The sequence below is a fragment of the Pseudopipra pipra genome, chromosome 2 (genome assembly GCF_036250125.1).
Source record: "Pseudopipra pipra isolate bDixPip1 chromosome 2, bDixPip1.hap1, whole genome shotgun sequence".
Taxonomy (NCBI): domain Eukaryota; kingdom Metazoa; phylum Chordata; class Aves; order Passeriformes; family Pipridae; genus Pseudopipra; species Pseudopipra pipra.
In genome coordinates, this window is record NC_087550.1 from 22124677 (window position 1) to 22151200 (window position 26524).

Sequence of the window (26524 nt, forward strand, 5' to 3'; positions counted from 1 at the left end):
AGATGTGACAAAACATGGCAGCTGGCTTCCTGCAGGAGTCAGGCTCGCTTTATGCTGCATGACGCAGATTACGGGAAGAATTTCTCTGTGTAATGTGGCAAAACGTGACTACCCTAGAGCAAGCGGCTTGATAAAGACTTCCTAATCTAAACTCCCAATACCAGAAAAGCAAGATGCTAAGCTTTTTGCCATTTGCTAGAAGGAAAAGCCTGGTTTCAGTACAGACCATGCTGGTTTCTGCACTCCTTAAGATGTTTCATGTTGTTCCCAAGGAGCAGGTGCCGGCAGAAATTGCACCTTCAGCTGTTTCATTTGCTGCTCTATGTTTATAGCAAGGCAAGGACTTAACAAACAAGCTGTGATGAAAGCTCTACAATATTTCCTGATGGAAGCTCCATCTGCAACAAGAGCTTCAGGAAAGCTGAGCCATTTTGGTGGGCTCCTCCTGCCACCATTTTGGGTGAGGAGTGGGGGTGTTGCTGCATGGCTCAACATTTGGTAGGATCAACTGTCCCTACAAATCAATTCTTAGGGTCACAGCCTGAGAGAGTTAATAAAACCCCACCAACACAACAACAAAAAAACCCCAAACCCATCAAGCAACCAAAGTAAACTACAAAACCCCCTAACTGCTTTATTTATATAAGACCCAAGTCACGGTTAGCTAATTTATCTCCTTTTAATTTTCTATGTAAGTGCAAAGTCCAAGCATGAACTACTAATAAAGATAGTGGCTTATTCCAGGGGTTGGGACGAACACTGTGGAAAACTTACAGTGCTTATGTTGGCTTCAGTGAGCAAGTGTCGAAAAGGTCTTAGGAACTGCATATGAAATTAAGCAAAAACAAACCTTTACCCAACATCTCTGCCCAAATCACTTTCCCATACCACATCAGTGAAAGCAGGATGGCTGCTCAGATCACTAATTAACCAGGCAGAAGGGCTGCACATGCCTGGCAGCCGCCCACTGAAAAGACCCACCTGTTCACAGGCTTCAGGACAACTCTGATACCAAAGGACCGTACCCCAACACCCCCCACAAAAGACACACACTCCGATATATCCCCTTTTCCCATTAGAAATGCTGCAGTAATTTGTCAGACTTAGTAGAGATAAAGCACTAAAAGGCTGCAGGATTATTTAAAAAAATTCCAAACAACCGAAGTCCAAAAAACCCTCACTCTACCCCCTCACCCCACCGCTGTGACAAGCAGGTATAGTCTCTTGGCTGGCCAACCAGCTCGCCCAGTGGCACCAGTACTTCTGGTACACAACAGTCTTGATACTAAAATGGCCTTTCACAAACTGGCACTGTCACAGTCTTGCTGGGCTAAGTGGCTGATCAACAGCCCTGGGAGCAGGGAGGCTGCAGGCAGGGGAGGGTGTCAAGATGTGACATCTCATCAACTCAATCTGAAATACGCTTTGCCATCAAGACTTTTCTTTTAATATGTGCTGTATTGTCTGTAAAACTCCAGTCTCCTCAGAAAGGCATCGCCTTTCTTACTGCCTAATAGGACATTATGTTATAAACTGCCAGTTTGAACATGTTGTTCTTTCTGCCAGATTGACTCAACATAGTAAAGAATAATTGCAGCCATTAAAGTGAATTTCATCTCCCTTCTTGTTATATGGGACACCTGCATTTCATAGTTAAGAGAGACACACAAAACCACTAGTAAGATAAAAAGCAGAGAGAGAGAGAGTGAGAGAGAAAGACACACACACACACACACACACACACACACACACACACACACACACACACACACACACACACACACACACACACACACACACACATATTTAACAACATAAGCCTTTAAGGATGTGTCTGCACAAACACTTGCACTAACACACACCAGCTACCAGCTTTACAGCTCTGAGCACTGGCACTTCTGGGCTTCTGTTCCCAGCTTGGCCCAGGGCACCTGGCCAGCACAGGCTGGGCACGACCCTCAGCGTGTGTGGGGAGCTGTGCCAACAGGAAAGAAAAAGGCCAAGTGCAGTGGAATTTGCTCCTTTGTGGATAACAACTCTCTGTCCAGCCTCAGCCTGGGGTGCTGATACAACTGCTGCCACCACAGCCCATTTCCCTGCAATGGGGCAGGTTTAATAGAGCTGAGTCAACCCCCACCCCTGCCTGGGCTGCCTTGGCCACAGCTGCATAGCCTCCCCTGGGGTCAGCCCTGATCCACGGCTGCAGCACACACTGACACACATGAATGCTGTCCTTGCCCAACGTCTGCTCACCTGCCATTAGCAACAAAAAGGTGTAGCACTATTTTAGTTCCTAAAGGCCCTGGATTTTGTGCGACCAATTTTCCCCGGCCAGGCTAAACAACTCGGCTTACTTACAACCTGTGCAAACGCTCTTCCTCCTCAATTAGCTTTTACTGAATTGTTGAAGATCTACACAGACTGTACTGGCAAGGCTCGGACATCAGAACAAGCACACTATGTATTGTATACTGTTTAAACAGGTGCCAGTATGTTCTCTTTATATATAATTATCTTTATGTGGGTCAGCTGCCACCCAGCTCCCAGTAAAACCAGTTAAGAGCTGGCACACCTGTGGTACACAGGAAGGATCCTTCTCTCCAAGAACCTCACCCTTGGGAGCATGGCAGTGCTGGACAAAAACCACCAGAACTTACCCCACTCACATGGCAACAAGTATGGTGTTATGCAGAAGAACCAATACCAAGGATTTCAGCATTACCAAGAGATTTGGGGTGTCCCAACTTCTGAGGCCCCAGCTGGAGACAGATTGAAGAACCTCCATTCTAAAAGCACCAGGTCCTTTTCCAAGGGGATCTAGAACTTGAAGATACTTGCATCAAGCATCCAGATGGGGGTTAGGCATTCCAAAGTACTCTGTATTTTAGGAAATAGTTACTCTCTTTGCCAGGGTCTGAGCATAGTACAAACCATAAAAAGGGAGCTGTGTCTGTACAAAACAACAAGCCTCACATTTGCCTAAGGGCAAGGTCAGCCTCTCTGAGCCTAGCGCACCTCTGGTCTTTTTACAGGACCCAAGGATGGCAAACCCACACCAGGAACAGATCTGAAAACAATCTGATGCATTTCACAGATGCCACCCAAATGCCCTTCACATTCAGGCGTGCTCACTCCTTCCCAGGGATGAGACAGGATTAAATTTAACATCAGTACTCCCCTTACAGATCCCAGGAACCATCTACCTGCTTTACAGCATTGCAGCTATGCCCTCTCTAGCTCCTGTTCAGGGACAAATAGCAATAATGCTCAGGAAGTATCAACGGGTGAATAACCATGACCTTCTGGCTCTGACCCTATAAACTGCTTCACCGAGGAGTGGCTGAGAGCTGCTTCAGTTCTGTGAAGTGTGCTTGTCACACACACTCTATGCAAAACTCACGTAAACAAAGTTGGCTGCTCTCTCTGAGCACTTCCACTCAGTACCCCAAAGTTTCAGGAGTTAATACAGCAGGCAATAACAAAATCCAGTCTAATGCCCTGGCTGAGCACAAACAACTATCATCTGAATAAAAGCATGGGAAGGTTGTGCAAAATTAAAAAAAAAGAGGGAAGCAACAAGTGAGACAGTTTTCCAAGGGAGAGAAAAACATCTTAATATTAACGCAGGACGCAGCACAGACACAAAGTGTCCCGAAGATTTCAAGTACAAGAATTACAGGCACCTACAATTTAATTCTCCTTCTGCCCAGAAAACAAAGCAAACAGCAGTGCTGATGAGAGGCGCCTGCTGAGCAGCTTTGGAGTCAGGTGCTTTCGTATACAGAAGAACAGACCAAGGCACACCTTGAACTGTACCAGTACTTCATACAGGCAGCATTACAGCTTTCCTCAAAGAAAACCTCAGCACTGAAAGGATACCTCAACATTCACAGTCCATTTCCCTTGTTCCCGTGTCCTGGTTGTTTTTGGTAAGAGGCCCTGTTAGTATCATTCATGGCAAAAGAAAGGGGGCTGACAGGGAGACACACTAGCAAGAAAAATGCTGAGTTCACAGATTCACTTCTCATCCATCACCAGAAAGACGACGGCAGTTTCAGTCCTTCCTCATCTCTGCCAAACCAAAACTGGCAGCTGGGAAAGTCTTTTTCATCCTTGTTTGCATGTAGAGCATGTCAGTAATCTCGGTGCTTTCCATGCAGCTGGACAGATGCTCACCAGTACCCTGTCCCCAAAACCACCACAAAACTGTATTTCCTTGACTGCATCCAAGCACATGATCCAGAGAGTCTTTGCTGACTTGAAATTTCAGCATCAGTACACGCTCCCCAAACACTTAGGTCTGATAATTTTTTACATGTTATCTCAGTTTGAGGTCACAAGTAGAAAAAAAAAATCTCTTTTTTGCCCATTAATCTTGATTTGTACATCAGCATGAACTTGCCAACGCCGTTAGCAAGCACACTTGCTAACACCCACAGTGCACTCCAGTTACAGTTCACTCAGCTGATTCACATGACTAAATCATTAGATTAAAGACCAAAAGCCCCATGGAATCATACCATCCTTTGAGCCACAAGCAGTCCAGAAATAAAAATGGTTGTCGAAAAAGAGAGCCTTCTTACTCACTGTAGTATGTGTTTGGAAAATAAAGAATTATTTTCCCACATAAACCTGAAGAGGGTTTAGTCTCAGGAAGTTTGTTCAAAAAAAAGGGAAAGTTCATCACTCCTGCCTCTCTCTCAAGTGTCATGTAACGTAAGAAATAAAGCTGATCAGGCTGCCCAAGGCAGAACAATTTGTACACACACACTTCAACTATCAAAGCTAATTTCTTAAGTAAAGCTGGGACAAAATCCCCTATGCACCAAACCCCCCAACTTCACAATGGAAGATTTTATTAAAGAAACACTACAGGGTAACACAGAGCACTTTGTGCTTTTATGCTGTGTGCTCTTAACACAGTCACCTCAAATGCTGCTTATGGTTATGTTCAACTCTGAAAACACAGCAGAAGAGAAAGGCAAGGAAAGCTATTAGGAAACTGTACCATAAAATAAAAGATAAGAAAAATCTGAATTTCAAACAGGATGGAAATGAGAGGACAAGACAGTAGTTCATTACACCGCAATCAAAACACCAAGAAAGTGAGTTTTATGCTGTTTACTCTGATATACTCTAAGAAAAATAAGTGAACACCAAATCTTATTTAAAATAACAAGGTGTTGTTTTTACATCATACGTAACTACTGTGCTGACCCAGACTACTGATTTTTGAAGCATAGATATTTGTAGATTTAACAAGAAGATACAGGTTCACTGAATCTCCCCACTTCACAACATAAACTAACTGCTCAGTAGCAGGAACTAAATATTGTAGCCCAGGACTCTCCCACCAGTTCTACTCCTTCTTTAGCAACATCTTTGGTAACCATCAGAACATATCACTGGCCTGGTAGAGCCACTGGAATGAAATAAAGTGTAAGATCCCCACTCCCATCACATATGAAAAACTACAACGTGACAGCAAGTACTGCTTTCCTAAGAATCCCAAGCAGCTCACTGAGTCAATCACAGAGGATTACTGCCTCTGCACTTCACACTTATCTTGCGTGCCTGCCTCAAGATCAGAAGCTCCTGTAAAAGTCTTGTAGGATGCCCTCAAATTAGTGAGCTTAGGTGCAGACCACACGCAAGACGCAAGGCACCACCAGTGTCAGTGCAAGCTGCAAACGCGTCCTGAGCACTGGACAAAAACACTGGAAAGGGCCCCTGCTGCTAGCACGTGAAGTATCTAAGTAAAGCTGGGTTTAGAGGTGCTCATACAAGCCACAGACATCACCAATGCTCAGCAAAGGCTCTCCAGCCTGCTCAGAGAGCACTGACAGTCATGGTCCTCATGAGCTACTAGATTATGGCTGATAAAGGAGGAAGTGGTCACAGAGAGATAACAATGTGTTTCCACTCACATCACAGATTCAAGCAAAGATGGAAGAAGTCAACAAATAAATGAAGCAAAAGGTAGCCAGCATTTAAAGCTCTTCCTGAGCAGCCATGATGTTCGATAGGGTATTATTTAGCCAGGACCCAAAAGGATACATCTGGCAACAGTGTAAAAGTTATGACAGATAAGAGAGTAACAAAATATCCTGAGAGAAACTACCAAAAGCACCTCCGTGCACCATCAGAAACTCCTGAGCTGACTGTGGCTCGCTGGGCTGATAGGAAACATTCCATCAAACTAATGGCATAAATTCCCCTAGCATTAGTGCTCAAAGTACCTTCTGAGACATGTCACTGAATCTAGGAAGCTCCATTCCCCTGTGGAATGGCTCTGTATTAAAAGGCCAAGAGTTTGTTTCAAATCTCAGCAGCTTTCTGTGATTTCAATACTCCCGTTGAGTGCTAAACCACTTACCATCATGACAGAACTAGAGTCTTGACACCTCAGTGATCAAGTTACTATTCAATAGCTGGACTGAGTAAGACAGTTACCAGAGGAAGCCTGCAGTTCCTGGTTTGTGGTTGGATAGTCTTGGCGCACTGCCTCTCCCCAGAACAGCAGTAATTGGCATCAATGTGGAAGGAAAACTGCCCACTTCGCAGTTTTTTAGTGGCCAGAAAACTCTGGCCACTTAAGAGAATTGCCTCTTGCTCAGAGACTTCCCTACACACTTGTAGCTACATCATTCCTGCCTATATACCAGTGAACTTAGGGTTAAAGAAGAAGAGAAAGAACGCAGCTCTTACTTGAAACCAGAAGATGCTAGGCGACTTTGAGGAGCTCTAGACTACAGCCAACACCCCTGTCAGGTGACCACTGCCATCCTGTTCTGTGTTTGCACAGCTGCTAGCACAGGACCAACATAGCCAGTGTCTAAGCCCTCAGCTCTATAACAGCACAAAACCAATACTGGAATGACGCTACACTTTGAATCATGAGTTATTATTACTTATGAAAGAAGAAGTGGTTTCTAGAGCTTGACAAAATTCTAAACTTAAGATATCCCATGGTGTTATCATCCATGAGATACAGGAAATTTTGTTCACAGTCTTCTTTCATATTAACATATGTTTGGCTTTGGGTTTGTCCTCCCATGTTCCACATACATTTGAACACATGAATGCAGACAGCTGACAAACTCTCTCTTGATTACTGCTGGTTTACAGCAGTCAGTCAAGGAAGCTGCACTGACAAGGGAAGGGGTACAGGAAGTACTAATATTTGCATATTTGATCTCTGAGAGAGGTGGGAGGTGCAACTGGCTGAGGTCAATAATAGGAATCCACATAAAATTGTATATGCATCTCACAACAGTGTCTGCTACAGGACAACGGTACTTCTCTTATGCCCCAAATAAAGTGCAGGGCCCCTTGCTTTAGAAACTAATTATATTCTGAGCTTCTACGTACTTGTGTAACTACAGCACCCCCTTACTGCTTTTGCTGTATTAGTTATTCCCCTGGGCTTTTTTCTCTTCTTTGCTGTAATCTGCCCATCATGCAGATTAGTTGCAGCCCAACTGTTGCTATGCTTCAGCTGGAGGAAGAGGGGTAATGGAAAGAGGATCTGGGCTTTTTGGTCTAAAATGAAAACATGCTGAGAGAAAGAAAGAAGGCAGCAGCCTCAAAGACACAAACTGGGCCTCAAATCAGTTATCAAGAATTGTCACGCCTTCCCTCCGCCTTGACCTCCCCTCCACAAAATTACCTTGCTCAGCGTAACACAAACACGTGCCAAAAGCCAAGCCCTGTTTATCACACAGGTTACCTTCAGGATCAGGTGAAACTTAAAGAGGTTTGGGAGCTGCTTGGTTCACACTCATTAACTTCTTCTCTCTGGCACTTAGAAACTCCAGACTTGGCAGAACAAGGAGTAATTGGACCTCGGATTTTACCCAGAAGTGGAAGCACAAGAGGTGAACTATTTCACAACTATGTTTAAACAAGTTCCTAGTTTGGTTTGCCTGTCTGGCCCACAAGTATAATAATTATACAACCTATGCTCAAAATTAGGTGCAAGTGACCTCAGAATACCATAATTTATATTTTTAAAAGAGAAACTAGCAACATGTATTCAAAATCCATCCATCTACTATTAATACTTTTAATTCTTAATTTCTCTTCAGATAGGCCTAGGCAAAGAGATTACTTAATTCTCTGTACAAGTATATATACAGCATCAGGAAACACTGTGAGACAGCATTCCAGTGCTGGCTAACATCTTCCGATACGTAAAAACACCACTGAGTAAGATTAAGTTTTCCTATACTCCAGATTCTTTCAAACCTGTTCCCACAGCTGTTGGATAAAAGTCTCAGAAAGTTAAAATGGAGAAGCATTTGAACCATAATAACCATTATCTGACAGACCTCTCTAGAAATCGTTTTGTACCAGGAGAGATTGATATTTCCAACTGACAAAAATAGCTACTGCTTTTATGAAAACTTGCAAAAAAAAAGAGCCAAAACCAACCTCACCCAAACGCGTCCAATTTTTATTTCTTTTGACTGGAGATGCTGAAAAGCATTTTACCCTGGATTATGCAGCTCAGTATGGGCCACTAATAAAAGACTTCATTGCAAAATTGCTGTATTACTGAGTGAAACAATGGCTTCTTTATTAAAATATTTTAAAGACTCCTGAGGGAAATGCGGCACGGCTGGAATGCCCTCAGTGAAAGGTTCATTGCCATGCTATGCACTTCTGCTGTGTAATGTTTTACAAGCTTGGCTGCTCTGTGAATGGGGAGAGTTAGTTCTCAGCTGGTAGAGGCAGCTTGCATAATACCAGACAAGTTAATCGGTAACAAGCAATGCAGGAGACCTTTGTTCCGAGTGTGACATACTCAAATTCCACACTAAGCACATTGACGCTTCTGAGAGTTACTCATTGACATGCTTTATTAAATTGCATGGACTACACCTTGATGCACCAAAAAAGACTAGGTGAGCAGAGCTGCATCCTTCTGATACCTTCCATCCTAAACTGTTGCACTATAACCTCAACCCACAGATCAGCTCATGACTGATAGGAAAGCATTTCCAGGGTGGATGATCACAAGCACCGTGCAGCATGCCCGCAGGTCCAGACAATGGCAGCAGGCAGGTGAGGAAGAAGCAAACAGGAAAATGCAAGTTGACAGCCAGCAGAGCACTACTGTAACACGACTCTTTTCTTATAGAAGTGGTTATGGAAAGCATGTCTCTCCACTTCAAGGAGAGTGCTACCCTGTCCACTCTGAATAGCTTGCTAAAACATCCCCCCTGCGCCATTGCCCTCAGCCTCCATGAATAAATGCAAAGGGAAAGAAGGCATAAGGCATGCCTCTCCTGGCACTATGTGGAATGCCAGACCAAGGACAGCTGGCCTGCAGCAGGTGGAAGACATGCTGCTCTAAAAGCTCAGGCACAGCGCAGCTCTTAACTCTAGGCAGAGCATTTAGTTAATACCAAGTCTTAATGAGGAAAATGATCGTGGTTTTCATCGTCCACAGCACTTGCCTGGACAAAACACATCTGCTGAACTGGCCCGTCCTGTCACCGTTTATCGTACAGCATCACCTCCCATCTCCCCAAGGCTGGATCCAGGCAGCTGAACTTCCAGTGCCAGAACTCGGAGAGCCCCCATCTACCAGAACGCCATAGCTGATCTGTATAGCCAGATGATATTGCCAGTTTGTTTTAAAGGCTTAGAAGCAGTAAGCCAGTCTCACTGGTGCAAGGCTGAGCATGGGAATGAAGAGCTTCCAGTGGTACATTGCACAGTCTGCCAGTCCCCAGCCTTACTCTTGACCACTGCACAGTTGAAATTCAAAGACGTGACAGGGAAAAAATCCAACCATCATGACAGCTCCCTCAGAAGACAGACTAAACCCACTCTTCTTTGATAACAGCGAAGTCATCCCCCTTTGATAGGTTATTTTCATGTCTGTGGGTGCCACAAATAGCTCTGAGGCCAGTGAGAAGGCCAGCAAATGATACTCGAGGAGGACCTTGCTACTGCGGGGCTGGAAAGCCGCCCGTGACACTGAAAGCTGACACATCTCCCCCCACAGTCCTGCTGCCCAAGGCAGAGCCTGACGGCACCTGGCAGCCATGTGGTGGCACAGACACAGCACCCCGAGGTGCCAGTGCAAAGAGGGACACTAGAGTATATATAAGTACACATACACAAATACATGTCGACTACTAAAGATTTTGTAATCGTGCCAAGAGACCCCATGAGACTGACTTGATCGCCCCAACACCACGGCATAAGAACATAAAGCCAGCGTGGGTGGCTCAGCAGGCTGCACAGCCCTGGAGAGACCTTTCAGGTTACCCCAGATGCATGCAGTCTATCATCCCTGGAGCATTTTGCAGCATTACAAATGCCCTTTTGGAATTGCTCACACACACAAAAAAAACCCCAAACCCAAAAACTTTGAATTGCACAGTATGAGCAACAATGTATATGCAGAGCATGCCAAAGCCCAGAAATACTGGTTTTGTTATAACTGCAGTTCTAGGCTACTGTTTTTTAAATTATGTAGATTCCTGCATAATCTGAAAAGTACTCAGCCACTTAAGACCCAGTAGACTGAGGTGTGTGTACAGCACCACCTCCTGTGGGAAACTTTACTCACTGTACTTCCAGTGACGTGAATATGAACTTCACTGACTGATTTTTAATTTGCCTTCACTTCTTTAAGGAGGCAGGTAAACTGTGAAGTCTTTTAGCCACAACACCTTGTATGAAGTACTTTGATTAAAAACTATTCCAGGAATGACCAATTTCAAGGAAATTTGTCTAGAGAATGATGATTCATCAGATCCAATGGTTTGCAAGCTTCTATTTCAACAAGATATTTATCAGAAATGTTCGTCAGGTGAGTTGAGAAATGGAATCATCTTTCAACACATGTACATGACACATCTCTAGTCTGCTAAATAAAGCAGTTCCTTGGCATATAAAAGATGCAAGTTCCAGTCCTTGCTCTACTTGACTCAGAAAGAACATGAATGTAGGTGAGTACTGTGATTGCTTGCTCCAAAAGTATCTCCCTTATAAAAAATAGAAAAAACCAAACTGACAAGAGGCAGAGCAGTATCTGCTTTGGATGTGGGAAACAAATGCAACCCTCTGCTCTGAAAGAATGTCCTACACAACATCAGTTGATACGAAAAATTAAGAAACTCCTGGGTAAGCCTTCACTCATGAATCACTCATAAAACCCCATCATCTCACAAATACTCCATTGCTATCAGTCTCCCTTCTCTACTTCCTCCCTTCTTTCCTCTCCTCATTAAAATGGGAAACTGATGACAAGCCTGAGAAAACGGACTGTTCTGAGCTATTTGTGTCTATCCATTGTCACTTGTGAAAATACATTTTGTACTGATATGAGGACACACAAGTCTATGAAGTGAAAAAGTAAGTGCCTGACCCTGTAAGTCAAACAACTCATCTAAGAGGCTTCAGGGCAATATTCACCCTCCTCTTTTATCACTAAACTAGTAATAAAAAGAGCAGTTACAGCTCTACAACTGAAAATACACTGATTTTTCCATTGCAACCAGTTGTGTTTTTGGTTCAACTGCATAATCCCTCCTCTCTTGAGCCAAAGTGAGTTATTCATTAATTCTGATATTCGTTAGTCACTGCCTGAAACATCAAGTAGTTTGTAGAACAAAAATAGGAGTTAAGGGTCAAACTAGTGGGACTAAGTGCTTGTATTTGCTTTTGGGGTTGGTTTGTTTGTTTGAGGGGGTTTTAAGATTAAAAGTGAACTTTCCTTTTTTCCAGGTCCATGGAAAATAGGTCTAAGAAAAAAACAATGAAAAACTGCTGTACTATATTATTTATATATAGTGTTCTAAACTAAGTGCACAAGCTAACCCTTATTTAGTTAATTAGTCCTTGCTGTTTCCAAGACAGTTGTTCTCTCTCCTTTCCCCAAGTACTCCATGGTCATGATTCTTGGGAGAAAGGTCACAACCTTGCACTTCCTAGTGACAGTCAATTTAGTGCAAACCACCAAAGTCACCTAGAGTTTGCTATTAACTCCAGGAAGCATTTGATCTAACCCTCAATTACATATCTCATCTCCCCTTAGAAGTCTCCTTTTGTGAACAATCAGACAGCAGCTGCCATTGCAAAACCTTTTCAAATTTCAGTTATATCTGAAACCGTGGGTGATGAAAACTGCCGAGAAGGGTGGAGAAATCTTAAGATAAGCAGTATCTGACACTAAGACTACCTGAGTTCTCAGGAAAGCTCTGGAGTGTTCCCTTCTACACAGGAACATGCCTTTATTGTGCCTCCATAAATACAATCTATTTAAGGCTCATGATAGGACAGTAGATCAACCCCTTTCCATCTCCATTTGGTTCTGGAAGTCCAAAAGTCACAAAACCAATTAAGACACAGACCAACCTACTCAGCTTTCTAACCACAAAGTGGCAACAGCAGCAGTCCCTCCATCTTGTCTCCAAGGTCCTCTGGGCACTGCTGACCCTGCAGATGTGCACACAGAACACGTGGCCAAAAAAGAGTTAGGACTGTGGCATGGACCCCTAATAAACTGCTTTAGCATTAACAGTGCAAGCACTGCACACACCAGCCAACAGATACAGCCAAGGCTTTCTTTGTACAAACCCACTGGGCTCAATTTAAGCTCAGAGATACTGGAACTTCCACTCTGTGTCCTTATTGTAATAATGATTCTGCAGTTTGTTTTACAAAATTTGTCGCATTTAGTACTTTATTTTGGAGAAGAGAAATATAAATTAGAAACTCTTCATACATAATTTCAGAGCCAAACACTTTCATGCCAAAATTTGAAAAGTGGCTTAGCCAAGCTCAGATAAAATCAGCTCCACAGTTAGAAATGAAACTGGAGTTCCTAGCTCTTGTGCCTGATCAGGTTGCCAAACTTACCCTTCATCAGCCAAACAGGAGTGCAATATGCATAAAGTCTGGGTTTTGGAGCTATACTGGGTAAAAACTGCAGCAGAGCATTAACACAGTACAAAAACCAATGACACTAGAAGAAAGGAAAAGAGACTGCTGGGGATGAACTTATCTGAGGTTTTAGAAAGGATTCTTCATCTTTTTAGTATAAATCTAGCAGGTCAGATTTCTGCCTGAAACTTACTCCAGACTCCTCCTCTACTAATCAGCTGGCCTACAATGATACTGTGAAGTTTTAATAGGAACAGCAGCATTAACATCTCAACAACAGCAACATCTCCTACCAGAACATGGACATAATGAACAAACACTAACTCCATATCGAAAGAAGCAAGTTTCATGGCACTAACATGGCCAAGGTCAATGACAAGTGCCTTACCTATCTCCAAATTCACCTCCTCCGAGGTGGAGAATAACTGCTCTGTTAAACTCATTATATTAAAATATCCACTAAAGAATCAAAACCTTCACTTCATTTACTGAACAGCATATTTCTTAAAAAGGTTTGTCTGGCTTGGTTTCCTTCTAGCAGGCCACACAGTCACTCTGCTCTAGCTTGACATTTACAGCACTGTTACAGTTACCAAGGCTGGGGAAGAAAGGTCTTGTTTCCACTTGCTAGCAAATGAAGTCTCTCTGACTGGATTTAAGCTCCTCTCACAGAAAAGCTCACTGAGGAAAAAGTCCTTCCCAAGGATCTCTGTGCATGCAGTATTTCATCAGTTGTGACAAGCTCTTGCACTTAAGCAAATCCAGAGGTTACTGTTTACTTTGCTTACCTATGTTTTCAGGCAACTATGTTTCTTACAGAAGACAGATCTAAAGATACTCCAAGAATTAAAGTGTTAGCAGTAAAAAGGCTTCTGTAGCTTACATTATAATGCTTATTTGCCAAAAAATCAGAATGAAACAGTCACTGCTTTATTTCTCACTAAAGAACATTCAGCAACGTCCTTTACAATGGCTGGCTTAACCTGGACTGTTACAGAAGGAACTACAGACTGATGAAGAGTCATATTCTGTGTAAAATTATGCCTATGGTAAAAAAAGACTTTAGATTCCTCTCCCAAAAAAATATAATCAATAAACAACAGTTAAAATGATCAGACTGCAATGGGAACTGCAAGGTGTGTAGTCAGACTAATACTAGATCAAGAACTTAGCTCATGATTCAGCTGCGGAATTCAAAGGACAAACACATGTAGTGGAGACCTTGAGAAAGAACTCCGGCCTCAGTTTCTGCTTTGGAGAAGCAATTCCTGCCTCACTTACAGTAGCTATAAACTCAACTTAAACAACCAGCAAAATGGGGTTATATCTGCTTTGCACCAAGAAAGGAAAACAGTAAAGGAAACAGACTGTGGACCCGAGAGAGAAAGAGACAGAAAATTCTGATGGAGTACTAAATTGTTCTGAGTGTTGGTGAGACTTTACTTTTTCCCTTGCAGGCTATGCCTTTCTGTCTGCTGCCACTGAAAAGCCATGACTGAGGGACTTCAGGTATGTGGTGACAAACACCTGTTCGCTTGTTTAAATCCAGTCCCTTTGGGAAGGAACTGGAAGTTGTCCATTTTTAATGACAACTTGGAGATGCTTTAAAAAGCTGCAACTTTGTTGATACTGGTTGCCTTTCTAAGCATTGAATTGCACTAGTCTATGCCTTAAACTAGATGCAATTTCCTAGCAAACAGCACTTTATCTCACACGTTATTTCATGAAGGGAGATGGTGATGCAGTCAGCTCTTCCTCACTCCCCAATGAAACCACTATTTTGGCAATGTAAAATTATCCAAGCCAGGACAATTCTTGCTGCTCCATAGTTCTGCTGTAACTTGACAGCAATACACTCACAAATACATGTAACCAGTAAAACACAAGCTATGGATGCACTGGAAAAACATCTTCACTGACACAGAGATCCATTGAAGAAATGATTACACACCACTTCAACCCCTTGTACAGACCTTAGTTTTGAGGCATGGAATTAAGTGAATGAGCTTGTTCTGGTTTTCATAGTGAGTACTTCTGTCTTTATAAACTCCCCTAATTTAACATTTTCCCATTTTACTGGACCTTAATGAAAGCATACAAAGCCAAAATCAGATAATAATTAGTAAGTTAACGTAAAACACAGGAAATACAAAATGATGTGCATAAGTATGACTGTCTAAAAATAAACCTGGACTCTATTTGGAGAATTCAAATCCCTAGTGCCTGTAATATTCCAAGCTCCACACGAGCTCACTGGAGAAACAATCTAGATCAGGAATCATGGTGGTCATCCAAGGGTTAAGAAGGTGCTCCCGCAGGAGCACCGTTAGGGCTTATATTCAGTGCCAAGGACACAGGATGTTCAGACAAAGAGAGGACCCTTGACTTTCATTTAATTAAATACTTCATTGTACAATATTCATTCAAGAAAAATGCATGGATGATTTTTTTATAGTATCAGAATTACATGAGTTAAATGCCCTTAAAAAACTTCTGCTTTTGTGTCTAGTCTGGTCTTCAACACAGCTACTCACCAGCTTCAAAGACTGTCAAGAATAGCTTTTCACTTAACAACTTCCTGTTGTTGAGCACACGTTTGTCTAGCAGGTCTTACCTCCAAAAGCCCATCTTCAGGAAGGTCTGTGCAGTGAACAGCATTCTGAATCTTGTCCTTCCCAAAGACAGCACGCAGAGTTCCAGGTCGGAGGTGACGGGCTAATTCCTGTTGAACACAAGCAAACCAGAAGACCTTTGTGAACCACACTGTTCTTTTATATCATGGACACAAATAATCTTATAAAGTAAAACATTTTTGTGCTATTAAAGTACGTGTAGTACACTCTAAAAGAAAACAAAGATTGAGAGCAGCCCTAAAGAGAAGGACTTGGGGGTGCTGGTGGACGAGAAGTTGACATGACCCATCAATGTGCACTCACAGCCCAGAAAGCCAAACATATCCTGGGCTGCATCAAAAGCAGCGTGGCCAGCAGGTCAGAGTAAGTGATTCTTCCACTCTGCTCCACTCTAGTATGGAGTGCCCCACCTGGAGTACTGCATCCAGCTCTGAGGCCCCCAACATAAGAAGGATGTGGACCTGCTGGAGCAAGCCCAGAGGAGAGCCATGAAGATGACCAGAGGGACTGAACATCTCCCCTATAAACACAGGTTGAGAAAGCTGAAGTTGTTCATCCTGGAGAAGACAAGGCTCCAAGGAGACCTTATAGCAGCCTCCCAGTACCTAAAGGGGGCTACAAGAAAGCTGGAGCTTACTAGGGCATGTAGTGATAGGACAAAGGGGAATGGTTTTAAACCGAAAGAAGGTAGGTTTAGATTAAATACCAGGAAGAAATTCTTTAGGTTTAGATTAGATATTAGGAAGAAACTCTTTACTGTGAGATTGGTGAGACATTGGAGCAGGTTGGTGGACATTGGAGCAGGCTGCCCAGAGAAGTTGTGGATGACCCATCCCTGAAAGTGTTCAAGGTCAGGCTGGATGGGGCTTTGAGGAAGCTAGTCTAGTGGAAGGTATCCCTGCCCATGGCAAGGGGGTTGGAACTAGATGATCTTGAAAGTTCCTTCCAACTCAAATCATTCCATTATTCTATGAAGAGAGAAATTCCAGCCTGTACTACACACATAAGTCAACTGCTGAAAAAACATGACCAAAACTATGAAAACTACCTGCTTGAAACTGGGCCAATCAAGCCATCTTGGGTGAAACACAGGATCCTTCATATTGCAGATACACCTCACTGGTACTTGTATAACACAATTAGCTCATGTTAACACCTTTGCAGCTCTCAAGAACAGGCCTTGCTGTCCTTAGTCAGCAGACACAAGTGCTCTACCTTGCAGATTGCCTCCCCTGACACTGAACTACCTGCCTCAAAACATGACATTTGTGAAGTCCAGCTCCTTAACAGCCTTAGTCTTCTCCTCTGACACCCTGACTACTGTCAACATCTGGTCCCCTTTAAGGATCAGTCCAGGCTCTCTACATCTTTCCCTGTTCTTTGAAATTAACATTTCAATACTCTTCCTCATCTATATGCCAGACACCTCCTAGGCCTCTCAGAGGCCTTTTTACTCAGGTCCTGAGATAACATTCCTCCCCTACACCTCTTTACTGTGGTATTTCTCCCATCTTGTGCCACAGAGGACTGCCTTTATTGGCTCTCCCCTCCACCATACTCTTTCTTTCAAGCCATAATTCTGTCCTGATGTACTTCTCTGCACTATCACCTTGCAGTGTTGTCTTTTAACCCCTTTCCTAAGCAACCTGTGCTACACTTGTTGGCCTCTCTTTTCAAAACCCTGAGGCTCATCTCCAAGCCTGCCTCATGCACAGTGAAATTCAGTGGTGATGGCATTAACCCAATTTTCCCTCCTTAAAATCCTCTGGATGTTCTCCTGTGAGTACCTGTGAGGGGAGAGGTGGATGACAAGCTCACACTACAGCTACAGAACAAAGAAAACAATTATTTCCTTGCTAACAGAGCCTACATCAGCTCCTTTCTGAAAAGGCACTGGGTACATTAGGGTGTAATCACTTTGGAAGTGGCCAGTGCAGTTTCACTGTGCCACTCCCAGGTGTTTGTTTCAGTGTCACAGCTGGAGGTTACTGTTCCCCCAGCCGAGTCATCAAACTGGATTGTCCAAGCATTTCTTAACTTTCAGTGTCAAATGGGTTCAAAGTGACTTCATCAGTAGCTCTTGGCTGACCTGGAAAACTTTGCACAGGTATAGATGAGAACCACTCTCATGGTGCATGCTCTGTTCTGGGATGGCAGTGAATGTTTTAAGCTAGTCCCAAAAGACCTCACAAGAGCATTATATGACAACACCCTTTACCCATTTTCCAGCTTCACCCATTTGTCACGTCTCATTACTAAACTAAGACAACTGGACTTTAAGGGCAAGATCTTCTCTTAGCCCAGCAAGTCCTAGATATTTTTCTGTCCTAACAATTAACAGTTATTATGATCTGTTACCAACCCGGAAGACAACTAAGGTAGGAGTGTGTATAACCCAAAACATGATATGAGGAGAAGTTTCAGTTCCTCATTGTTAATGTGTGTACATCACAGGTTATACAAGATCTTTTTATATGTCAAGGACATTTGAATAAGAAACACTCAACATCAAACGAATTTTGTTTCAGAGGACAGTTCAAGAGTTTCACTTTAAAAAAAAAAAAGCCCCAAGGAGAAAAAAAAAATCTCCTGTACATGGTCCTCCTTAAAGGCTTGAGATAAGGAAGTCTGCTGGAGAAACAAAAGTCACATGCCAGTTAACTATAGCTATGTGACACTTTAATCAAGCCTTCCTTCAAACAATTGTTGATTGTAGTATCAACTAGCTGTCTGGAAGCCAGCAATAGCAGTGGAGCTTTTCAATCATTTGAATGAAAGTTTGGGAACATTAGAAAAAAATATTATTGTGGCTATGAAACCTTTGCAAACCATTTAGCAAGAAACAGCTCAGATCTAAAAAGCTACAGCTTGGTATTTCATATTCTGTTTATTTGCTGTCCATCAAATTCTTTTGCTCAAACAAAAGATTTCCATCTTTTGTTTCATCCTCCAACAGGTCCAGATGTGCTTCTTCTTACGAAAATTTTGAAAGATTTCCCTTGACCCATCTTTCTCATCAAATCCACTTTTTTTTTTTTAATCTTTGTTCTTTAAAAGTAGCTATGGTGTCCCAACTTATAATTTGTCCTAAGCTCTCATTTCTACTTCACAACTTCATAACAAAAGACCTCACATTTCTACCTGTGGACTCACTCTCTCACTAACACAGGCAAAAGCTCCTACTGTTGCACTGCACAGTCTCCTTTCTTCAGTTTTTCAATGCAGGATGTTACACATTCTCCTGCCCTCCTGAAACCCGTCAGCCATCTTGCACAAAAAGGGACTCATTCTGTTCTGTCTGGGATTGCATTGGATCAGAAGTACACAAAGGTAGGTCCTCCAGCACTGTACATTGTTAGCACTTGATTAATAAGAACTTAAATAAGCCTTTCTTACTCTCGGTTAACAAAGAGAATGATGCAGTCTTTACTTATATTTACATAACCCAAAAAAGTAAAATAACTGTCATTTCCAAAGTTTTATTATTCCAATGCTTTCTTGCTACACCACTGAATAACCATGAAGGAACAAGGCCTCCATAAATGATGGAGACACAAAGAGCTATACAGCTCATATATAGGTGTCCTTGTGTATGTATGGCTGGAAATCTCGTGAATGTTTCAGGGAAGGAGGAAGAGAGTTCCTTATAGAACTTATTCCTCATAGCAAGTACTAATATACAGTCTTCTGGTTCATGACAGGAAGGTTACCAATCATTTTATTTACAGAACCTCATCTGCAACAATGGGGAGATACAAATAGTGGGGTTTGAGTTGGTTCCACCACACCCCATCATCCCCTTTTAAGCCTCTATTTCCTAAGCTTTCTGCTGAGTTTAGTTTCTGGAGTATGTGTTTTGTGCACTGGTTTTCAAAAACTTTTTGAAAGGAGTTGAGAGTAGGATGATGGAGGAGTTAAGAGCAGCTACAGCTCTACCATATGCACGACAGGAGACTACTATGCGTGTGCTGGAACTTCATGTGCATGTGTAAATGGGGATGACACAAAACTGGCACCTCACACAAAGAATACACTGTCTGTGGCAAAACAAACCAGGGCTGCTGTACCAAAAGGTTTCCTCCTCTTTGGTCTTATTCAGCAGGCTATTTGATCACACCTTACAGGCTGGGCTTTGTTCTACCCAGAGCCCTTCGAAGATCCTTATCCTATACAAGATACAAATGCATATATCTCGTTTCTCTTTGGCATGTAACTGTGTCCAGTGCAACACTGCCTGTATGAAGCACTTAGCACATTTCTAAAATCTTTCTATTTCTATACAAGTGAAAGGAAACAAAAATGTCACCAATGCCAGTAATATGTCAAAATCCGAAAGAAAAATCATCATAACCATATTCATAAGCAAAGCTCATTAACTGCTTTTCCTCCAAATGGCTGTTTTTTTCATGGGCTGGATGGCAAGTTATATAGAACAGCAACATGCATTCCAGCCAAAACCTCAGATTTCAAGAAAATTTAGCCTAAACTGCAAATTTCAAGAAAATCTGGCCAGGTTTCTTAAAACATCTGTCCTGAATACTTAATTTGGTATCTAGAAAGGCTAAAAGACCACTGCCTTTAAACAGTACAAACTCTGAATGGATCAAAACAACACAAAGGAACTTTTAAAACCTAAAATTTTGTTCTACTTGAACATGAACTAGAACAAGTGAACCTTGAAAATTTGTTACTGGTCCTCTTGAATGAAGCAAAACAAAAATAAGAGAGTTTGTGATCAAACCCTCTCTACCCACAGTGTGCTCATGGGGCAGGTTCATTCTTTTAGGTTTGGTTTCAAACCAGCAGCATTCAGAGAATCTCTTGGCCTACAACAGACTCTGCAAAGTCCCCTCTAAGCCCTCAGTAAAATAGTTTTCCTACTCTAGCTGGGCCCTGACTGTGTGCCTGCTCCTTGCTCTTCTTGGCATTTCTTATTCATCCCACTTTCTGAAGGCTTTATGTTGATGGTCTCACCACCTCTGCTTTCTCCACCCTGCATTCATGAAGCTTTTTCCTTCTGCAGTTCTCCGCTGCCATCATGAAAGAGATGGTCCCTCTTTCCCTTTGAGGGTGCCAACTGATCCAGAAGGCAGTAGCCAGCCTTGGGCAGACAAGGAAGTACCTTTCTCCTTTTAAGGACCAGCTTTGCCCTTGTCAAGAGAACAGAACACACATTAACTGTGAACAAACAAAATAATGTAAATTCCACTCACTGTGGAATTTGTCTGGCTGAACTTGAGGCATTGGAAAGCCTACTGCCTTGTCCAAGCAAGGCACCTGAGCCTCCTCTGTAGTGAACTGAAGGTTGATAAGCCCTTTCAGGAAAAACAACCAAAACAACTTTTGCAGTACAGCAGTTATGCAAGCCAGGTAGGATAAATGCCTCTCTTTTCTCATCATTATAGCTCTTTAGCTGGCTTTTATTTTCAGGGCATTTTAGCACAAGTCATATCACATACTGCTGGCTGCAGCAGGGAGCTGGACGAAATACTCATTCCTACACAAGCCATCAGCAAGAAGCAACTGGATAAAAGCAGCACAGTCTTTGTCATGCAGAGTACAATACTAAACAAGTATCTCTTGTAATGTTCATTGAAGCTAAGAAACACCTTAACACTACTGTTACTGAGAACCACCTCAGCTGATCAGTCTGATACCACCTTCACAGAAGTTCCCAGCCAAAGGCAAATGCTTAACTGTCAAAATGAAATCCGTGGTCACAGGTGACCTCATGCAGGATACCAGAAAGGCTAACTTGCCTCAGCCTGCTTCACATGTTTTCTTTGCAGCCAATCACTTGTGATGTGTGTGCTCTCCCACTGTTTACCCCAGCTCTGTCCTGGTTTATGCTCCTCAGTTCCATGCAGTAAGCCACTTTGAAATCAACATCATCAATTTTCTACTTCTGTAGCAATTCAAGGTCCATTTCATCACACCTAAATGCAGTGCTAAGCCTTCTGTCTAAATTACTGGAGAAAAATCTACATAAGATGGTTCTGTTGCCACCGTAAAAACTTTAACTACAGAAGAGTTTTGCCTTGAATCCTGGGGTCTGCCTGTGGAAAGTTACTTCATAAAGGTTCTAAATACAAAACCAGGTCAATGTCAAACAGCATGCAAGAGGTTTCTTCCAGCTTAAGTTTCAAAAACCAATCCAGAACAGAAGTTGCTTGTTGACAGTGACGTTTTCTCTTTCCTTCTGTTCCACATGAGCTGCAGCAATGTCATGTACAAACTGAGAGTCAGTATCAAAGGCCTTATGCAGACTTCAAGGGAGTCAGCATTACCTGAAAGTACTTTTGTACTTTCCACATATCACGAGAAAAATTATCAAGCCAAAACAACCTCCTTCAAACACACACACTAAACTCCCCTCATCTTTTAAGTTTTATCACAAAACAAATTCAAAAGCCTGGAAAGGTTGCATTAAAAGTCTTTATAATATTTAGCCTAAGCTCCTCTCCCCTTAGCACTGTGCATTTCACTTGGATTTTCAGGTTGTCTTCTGGTTGATGGCAAAATAGATCACTTACTGGCCATCCTGACAAGTTTCTCATCTTTAACTGAGCCATAGAGTTCTGTACTTGAAACAGCATGGCTGCAAAGGTTTGTTCAGCAAATGAAATGATCTGATCCAAATGTCAGTCAAATTTTCAATTGCAAGCCTGTAAGAAGTGCATCTGAGGCCCAACTCCTTCGAAAATCAAACAGTCTTGCAACAGTAGCAAGTACTCAAACCATAGTCTATTTTATTAAGAAAGCCTACTCTGGTCTGCGTGAAAAAAAAAAATCCATCCGTTTTTCTGTTTATTTTAAAGTCAGTCAACCTCTGAACTGTATCTGTCTGAAGTCCTGTATTTTTGGAAGTTTTGTTAACGGACCTAAAATTATCTTCCATACTCCAGTGTTGGCAGTTTTTCGGAACCTCACAAGTCTGTACAAGTTGTTACACTGTCTCCTTCTCACCCTCCATCCCCTCAGGCACTTTGATTCTCTCTGTTTCACTCCCACGAATTCCCTGCCACTCCTCCTCTCTGGCAGCCCAAAGGTGCTGCACCAGCTCTCCACAGGTTCTCTTCTGTGGGCAGCAAGCGTGGCACATTTGCCAGCCTGAGACAGTATTTTCACTGGTCTTGGTGCTTCTGGTTGATGTTTAAGTGATTCTAATGATAACTGCCCTGCTCAGAAACTTATTCACTGTTGCACTTGCGTGCCTATCTGCCATTGCCAGTGCTCTGAATTTAGGCAGCCACACTCCTGAGTTAAGTATAAACTAGACTGGATGGTGAAGCCTTGAAGATAACTGACATATCAAATATAAAGCTGCTTGGTAAATAGGAATAAAGATAAATATCTAGCTATGTATCTGGTCACATTATCTGGGTAACATTAGGGATATTTACATTACTTGACAAGCTGGAAAAAGGAAGCATTTACAACTTAAAAGCAAGACATCTGAGCACACAGTGCAGCTGTAAATTTGATTATTAGCTGCTTTACTTTAAATTTTAAAGGTGAGATGGTCCTACTGATGCTTTTTCAGTGCCTTCAAGGCATCAGAATATCATCCATTTATTAATTCATCTGTAAAACAAGGATAAAAAAAATACTAGGCAGCAAAGGATATTTTGGGATTTTATTAATTCATGTTAGCAAAATATCTGGAGAGCCTCCAGTGAATGTCACTATGAAGTTGCAAGACATTATTTTTAGTCTGAAGATATCTTGGATGAGTTTTCCCCAATAAGAACAAGAATAATTATAAATTAACTTTTCCTCTGACATTTTTGAGATGTAATTCTTCACTTGCAAAAGCAGGCCAGGTATCTGAGCTTTACACTTTGCAAAGCAGAAAAAAATCCTTTGGAATTCTACTGAGACTTCCCTAGCTGAACCAACTTCAGACCATCCACTTCAACAGAAGACAAAGATGGATTGAAAGAAAAAATTCACAAGTGTGCTGCAAACCCAAGAGATCCATTTCATCTGATGCTTAGCATGGAACAGACATTTCCCTTCCATTCTGTGCCCTAAAGCCTATCCAATACAACCCTGGAGTCAGCAATGCTGCCATCTCCTCCTGCACAGTTGTGAGCAGCCCTGTTCTGATGGAAGGAATCCCTCATTTTTTGTGTTAAAACTACTTTTTAAAAGCCCCTGCTCTGTTCAGGACTAGCTGTATTAGCCAGTGTGCCTATACATACTAACAGATGGTTGCTGGCCTGGAAAACTTCTATGAAGAGACACAAAGAGCAGAAAATAGTAGAATGGACCCCATTTTTTGGAGCATGAAACCAAGACAGTGAGACTAATTTCCCAGGGGCACAAAGAAATACACACTTCACAAGGATCACAAGTTCACTGTCTAACTTTTAGCTCAGATCTTTTTGAATTCCAGACCAGTTCCTCAAATATTCCCTCTCCCTGATTTAATGCTGCTTTAATCCTTGTGTAGCAGTCTGATGACAAGCCACAGTCTGCAGAACTCAGGCCATGCCATGTCACCTATGGGAACTTGAGAGCTGCTAGGGGAACATGAAGAACTGCTGCTTGTCCACCCTCCACCCCGACCACGTTCTAGTCCCTTAATGTGGGAAGTCAATGGATGCACAGAAAGGGAAAACTTCTTACTAGGAGTATCTGAGGGAAGTCCCACGTGCATCCCACTGGATGCAGTCTATCATACTGTAAGTGAAAGAAGCTGATAAAAATTCAGCTCAGGTGGCCCTGCAGTGGAACAGAGAATGTCAGCCTGAATCAAACAGAACAGCAAGCCACACCCCAACTTATTTAGCAGCTTCTCAGAATTTGAATTAATCATTTTATATCCAGCTTTTAAAATGCCTTTGTTTAGCTAACAGTTCTATCCCCAGGCAATGACACCAGTGATATGGAATGAAAACTATTGCTGTAGTTGTTCTCATGGCTGTCAGCAATTGCAGAGGGAAGGATTTATAAAAATAACAATAACAACAAGAACAACAACAATAATAATAATACCCATCATCGTCATAAATGTAAAACCAGTCTACTTCTTTTTGTTACAGAAGGGAAGGCTGAGGCCACAGTATTTGTTTTCATCCACTTTGAAGCCTTAACTAATATCTGCAGAAAATAACTGCAGATACATTCTGGCCACAGCATGTATTTCTTGCATTACTACAATGGCATGCAAAGCACCTAGGGAATTTCAGTTCATACACACCCTGTTGCAAGGTACAGTACAAGGATACCACCTATGCTACCTAGAAAGCCAACTGATCCCTCTTAGGGCAAACCAGTTTGAGAAACTGATAGATCTCCTTCCAGCAACGTTCAATTCCCCTCAGATCAATCTCTCTTGTATATCAATTTATCATCAAGAGTACATAAGACACACTGTGCTCTGCAGCTCCTTTTCTGTTTGGTTATTATTAGCTCTACCACCATGTTATTAACCAAGCAGAGCCTGAATAAGCAGTCCTCTGGGATAAGAATAAAAGAAAAAAAGTCACGCACTTCCAAGAATTGACTATTCATAACCTACTGGCTGAAAAACATGAAACCTTTTGGGACAGTTACAGTCAACTTCAGGATACTCAAGATCACGACATCATCATGGTTATATGGAAAAATGTCCTACTGCCCTTTTTCTACACCTTTATAACTTTCTCTATTGCACATTTTCATCAAGCACCTTTGTGCAGTGACTCTTGCTAATTGCTATCTACAGAGCTCTAGAAAAAGCCTGTTCACCTTTAAAGTTCTACCTTTATTACTTTACTAATATTTTTAAACTGAAATATTATTCATATTGCTTCATAACTTGAAGTATATGTAACAGCACTACATAACCAGTATGTTCCAAACAGAAGTCAGGACAAATTTGAGTGAAGGACAAGGATATCTACAGTCAACAAAAACCTGAGTCAGGCATGTAAGCAAATGCTCTTAATCTATTCAAATCAAAGATCCTACAAACACACAAGGTCACTGTGACCAGAATGCTAAGAAACTAAAGAAGGAGAAAATATTGTTTAGTGCAGCAACAGTATAATTTTCTTTCCCAGACAGAGTGACCTCAGAACTTCCCATATTGTCTGGAAACACTGCTCCCTTTTCCCAAGGAAGAACTGAGCCTATAAAGCAATTTTTTTCCCCAAATGCTTCTTTTCTAGGATTTTACATATTCAAAAATATTGCTGTCCAAGGTAACAGTGATCTGCTGTCTGCTGTAACCAAGCAGAACACAAGGCAAGCAAAGAAAACAACCATGTACACTGAAATTAACCCAGAACCATCATGGTCTCAAAAAGGCTCTTACCTAGTGCCCTTCTGGACTGAATATACTAATGAATCTGTTCTCAGAAACCTCAGCAGCTACTGCAAAAGCTTAAATAGAGCAGTCCAAAGGAAGTAGGAAGGAGAAAAAAAACCCCTAGTAAAACAAAAAGACAGGGAATCACTAAGGAAAGTAGACATCTTCTGACTGCAGGAGGAGACTACAACCTAACAATTCTGATGACCAGCTCTTTGTACTGCTGATAAAGACTGTTTTCACAAGAGAGGGTGTACTCTTATATTTTAAAAGTATTAAAACCCTCCCATAGGCAAGGTAAATCACATTTTAACCCAGTGTAGCTGTGAGAAAGATGCCCTAGAGAGAACCCTGTGGATTACCTTTGATCAGCCAAGCAGTGTAAATTTACATTGTGTATTTGTCTATACCAGGCTGGTATCACAAGATCAGCTGATATGTTAGAAGCCTACCTATTTTTCTACAGTAGTGAGAAAAAACCTCTTCTTCTCAATCCATCTATGTTGGCAGAGATACAATAAAGAAATGGTATCTTAAAATGTATTAGCTAGTATTATTTAAAAAACAAACCAAGCAAATGCCAAAAGAAACTAGGTAAGCACTTCTAAAGCTTTGTGTGGTCACTTTTCAAATAAAATACGATCCATCGATATGAGATACTAAATCTGTGACACCACTCTAACACACAGCA

The 26524-nt window shown here is 42.0% G+C and overlaps 1 protein-coding gene across 4 annotated transcripts in view; it reads right to left on the minus strand.

Annotated features, from left to right (window-relative positions):
• The window catches only part of NME7 (NME/NM23 family member 7), a 90715-nt gene that overhangs the window by 840 nt on the left and 63351 nt on the right, over positions 1–26524 (minus strand). For all 4 annotated transcript variants that reach the window (XM_064644343.1, XM_064644344.1, XM_064644345.1 and 1 more), the window contains one exon: positions 15518–15625. In XM_064644343.1, the coding sequence (XP_064500413.1) occupies positions 15518–15625 (108 nt within the window). The remainder of the gene's footprint in view (positions 1–15517; positions 15626–26524) is intronic.